The sequence below is a fragment of the Manacus vitellinus genome, unplaced genomic scaffold, assembly GCF_001715985.3.
Source record: "Manacus vitellinus isolate BGI_N305 unplaced genomic scaffold, ASM171598v3 scaffold_31_pilon, whole genome shotgun sequence".
Classification (NCBI taxonomy): domain Eukaryota; kingdom Metazoa; phylum Chordata; class Aves; order Passeriformes; family Pipridae; genus Manacus; species Manacus vitellinus.
This window is the reverse complement of record NW_021940379.1, coordinates 8,895,137-8,898,182: the sequence shown is the minus strand read 5'-3', so window position 1 is coordinate 8,898,182 and position 3,046 is coordinate 8,895,137. Positions and strand designations below refer to the sequence as shown.

At 46.7% G+C, this 3,046-nt stretch overlaps 1 protein-coding gene across 1 annotated transcript in view; it reads left to right on the top strand.

Annotated features, from left to right (window-relative positions):
* MRPL40 (mitochondrial ribosomal protein L40) overlaps positions 1-1,658 on the top strand; it is a 5,461-nt gene extending 3,803 nt beyond the window's left edge. Inside the window, exons 2-4 of the mRNA XM_018076200.1 lie at positions 313-457; positions 714-869; positions 1,215-1,658. Coding sequence (XP_017931689.1) covers positions 313-457; positions 714-869; positions 1,215-1,524 — 611 coding nt within the window. The 3' untranslated portion in view covers positions 1,525-1,658. The remainder of the gene's footprint in view (positions 1-312; positions 458-713; positions 870-1,214) is intronic.
* The last annotated feature ends 1,388 nt before the right edge of the window (positions 1,659-3,046 follow it).

Here is a 3,046-nt window from a genome sequence, read left to right as displayed (position 1 = left end):
GGGCACCTGGTTCGCCCTCCCATAACACTGCCGAGATCTGAGTAACATGTCTCCTAATCCGAACGGCGGTGCTTTTGTCTCTCCCAGACCAACACCTTAAACGAGCCGTTGTCAGAGCTTAAAGTTACTGTAACCTACCTAAAAAAAAGTCTGTGTTTTGCTCCTCGGTATCCTGTGGGCGCACAACACCGACCAGCCTGGGTTTGGGTTCAGTGACCTCGCTGGAGAGTTCGAGGTCATCTCTGGGCAAACGCTGGATCCTGCCCTGAGTTGAGATGGTTCAAAACTCATCACTCACTCCTGACTAACAAGTAGCTCTTGTGCCACCAGAGTCGGTTTCTCCTCACGCTTTATGTTCCTGTTCCTCCTGCAGCTCGTGGCTGCCCCAGAGGGGCCCGCTCCGAGGGAGTCACTGGCAGAGCTCTGTGCTGACCCTCAGGACATCCCTCCCCGTGAGGTGAGTGCAGCTGCCTTGGAGTTACAGAGCAGTGTTCTCAAGCACGGGGAACACAAATCTTCTCAAGTCCAAATTAACCTTTACCTGTGCATGTTTAAGTGGAAATTCCACTACTTGAATAAAGTTCATGGCTGGAACTTCTATTAGGGACTAAATTAAGCAATGGGAAGGAACAGTCCTTGGAAAACTAAAGTGAAAGTTGCTGGTGTTGAATCAAAGGACAAAATACTTTTTTTATTTACTATTTCCCTTGTAGAGCACAACCAAAGAAGAAGAAGAAAGTGGATGTGAAGAGAGAGCAAGCACAGAAGGATCGTATGAAAAAGAAGCTTAAGAAGTTGGAAAAAGCTGCCCCAGAACTGATTCCCATTGAAGATTTTATAACCCCACTCAAGTACTCAGACAGCAACAGGTCAGTGGCTCTGGTTTTACCACGTGCCTGCATTTGCAGTGAATTTCTTTCTCTGCACAACTGCAGCCAGCCTTGGTATAAAACCTTATCCACTTCCATAAGGACAAAAACATGAAAAGGAAATTTTATTTGTTCTTGCTAAAAGTAATGAAAAAACAGTAACATGAATTTCCTGTTAGAATGACTGGGGTGTCCTTGCAGACAGACTAAATTATTAGTAAACTAAATGTATTCTCTGGGTTTGGTGGTTCTGTTGTTGTTGTTGTTTTAGTGGTTTGATTTTTTTGATTTGGTCTTTGAAGTCAGGCTGTTTGTCTCTCACAATGTTACCCCACTCTTTGCCAGGGTGCGAAGCCTTCCCCCTCTGTCTCCTGAAGAGACTGAAAGAAGAGTTTTACTTCTGAAGAAGTGGTGTTTGTTTAAGCAGAAGCAAGATGAGGCAGAAAAGAAAGGAATTCAGCGCCTTGTGGAATCTCAGCAAGAGGCACTAAAGGAACTGCGCCTGGAATCCGAGGAGCTGTACCAGGCAGCCATCCGCCGGGATGAGGGGCTGTTCCCCTTCCAGAGGGACGGACCCACCTACACCCCCCCCCTTCCTGGCTATGACCCCCCCGAGGGAAAGTGCGTTGATATCACCAAGGTGTACACACAGTGAGGGAGGAGGGCGTGGGGCACCCGCCAGGAGCTGCTCAGCAACTGAAGGAAGGACTGAAGGGAGAAAGAGCACACAATTCTTCCTGCAGGTTACAACGCTGCAGGTGTGACTGTAAATAAAACATTAGTGAAGTATCTGTGTGTTTGGATGTTTTAGGAATTATCCAGGTAGTAAGACACCCAGCCAAGCTACACAACCTTACCCAGCGACAAAGCCAGTTTTTTTATTTTATTATATTGCCACATAACTCGTGTAACCAAGTTTCCACGGGTTTGCCCTAAACCAAACCAGATCTCTCTCTACATTTGTTTAAACCTTTATTTTTGTAGTAGTTTTGAATACTACCACAACACACACCATCATTCAAGAGTAGCTCCACAAAGGGGCAGTTTCAGGATCTGCAGCACCTCCCCATCAGGTGAGAAGCTCTTAACCCACAACAATCCTGTTCTGGGAAATGCCTTTAAATGCCAGTGGTTGGGATTGTCCTGAACTGGAGGGAGGATTCCCAGCTTGTTTTTTTTCCCATTTGCAGGCCTGGGGTTGGTACCTTGTTCCAAAAGTGCACACCACCAGCTGGTAGGGGAAGAGGCCCTGATCTAGCAAGAGGAGCTGGATCATGTGTGCATTAATTTGGGAGTTGCCTGCTGAGTTGCTGAGACAAAATCCTAAAGTGTAAGATAGCAATACAAGACCGGAGACGAATTAAGCACCTCAACGCTCCCTTTAAAAAATACTCAGCGTTTAAATAAACTCTCAGTACTTTTGAAAGAGTGCTCAAGTATCGCAGGGCAGAGCTACAGTTGTATAACTTCAAGATGACATGGAAGAAAAAAAAGGCAGCACAGTTCTGAATTGTGTATTAAGTTACTGACCAAACACAGCAAACAATCTTCCTAATTTGGTTTGTCCTGGTCAAGGGGTAGATACCAGTCTGGTGGGGGGCTCTTCCTGAGTGTCCACACCGGAGCATACTTCTGGCTTTCCATCACTCGAGCTCTTTCACTCTTGCACAAAGCTTCCTGAAACAGAGGGAAAATATTACCATGATAGTGTTGGATATTCCAGTCCTACAGAGCCCATTTCCTGTTGTGACTATCTGAGATAAAAGAAGAAAAAGAAATTTATCATGCTTAAACAGAAGTGCCAAATGCTAAGTAAGCCAGGATACAGGTTTTTAACTAAGTCATATTTTGCCTGTGGCTCCTGCATTATGAAGAGAACTACCAGTTCTGTGCAACCCTCCCCGCCAAGGGCTTTCCTGCCTGGCTGCAGGGACGAGTTACGCTGTAGCCTTTGCTGCAGGGCCCGAGTCCTCCAGCGTCTGTGGGGCTGTAGCCAGAGGCATTTCTGGACACCGCAGGTATACGTTTTGCCTGTAGCGTCGCAGCTTTTCCTATCAGGAAGGGAATGTCACAGTAACTGAAATCAAGGGCTTTGCAGCAGAACACTGAAAATGCCCCCTGGATCCGTAAGCGGATGTCAAGACAATCCTACCCACCCGCTTTCCCAAGCCCTCCCC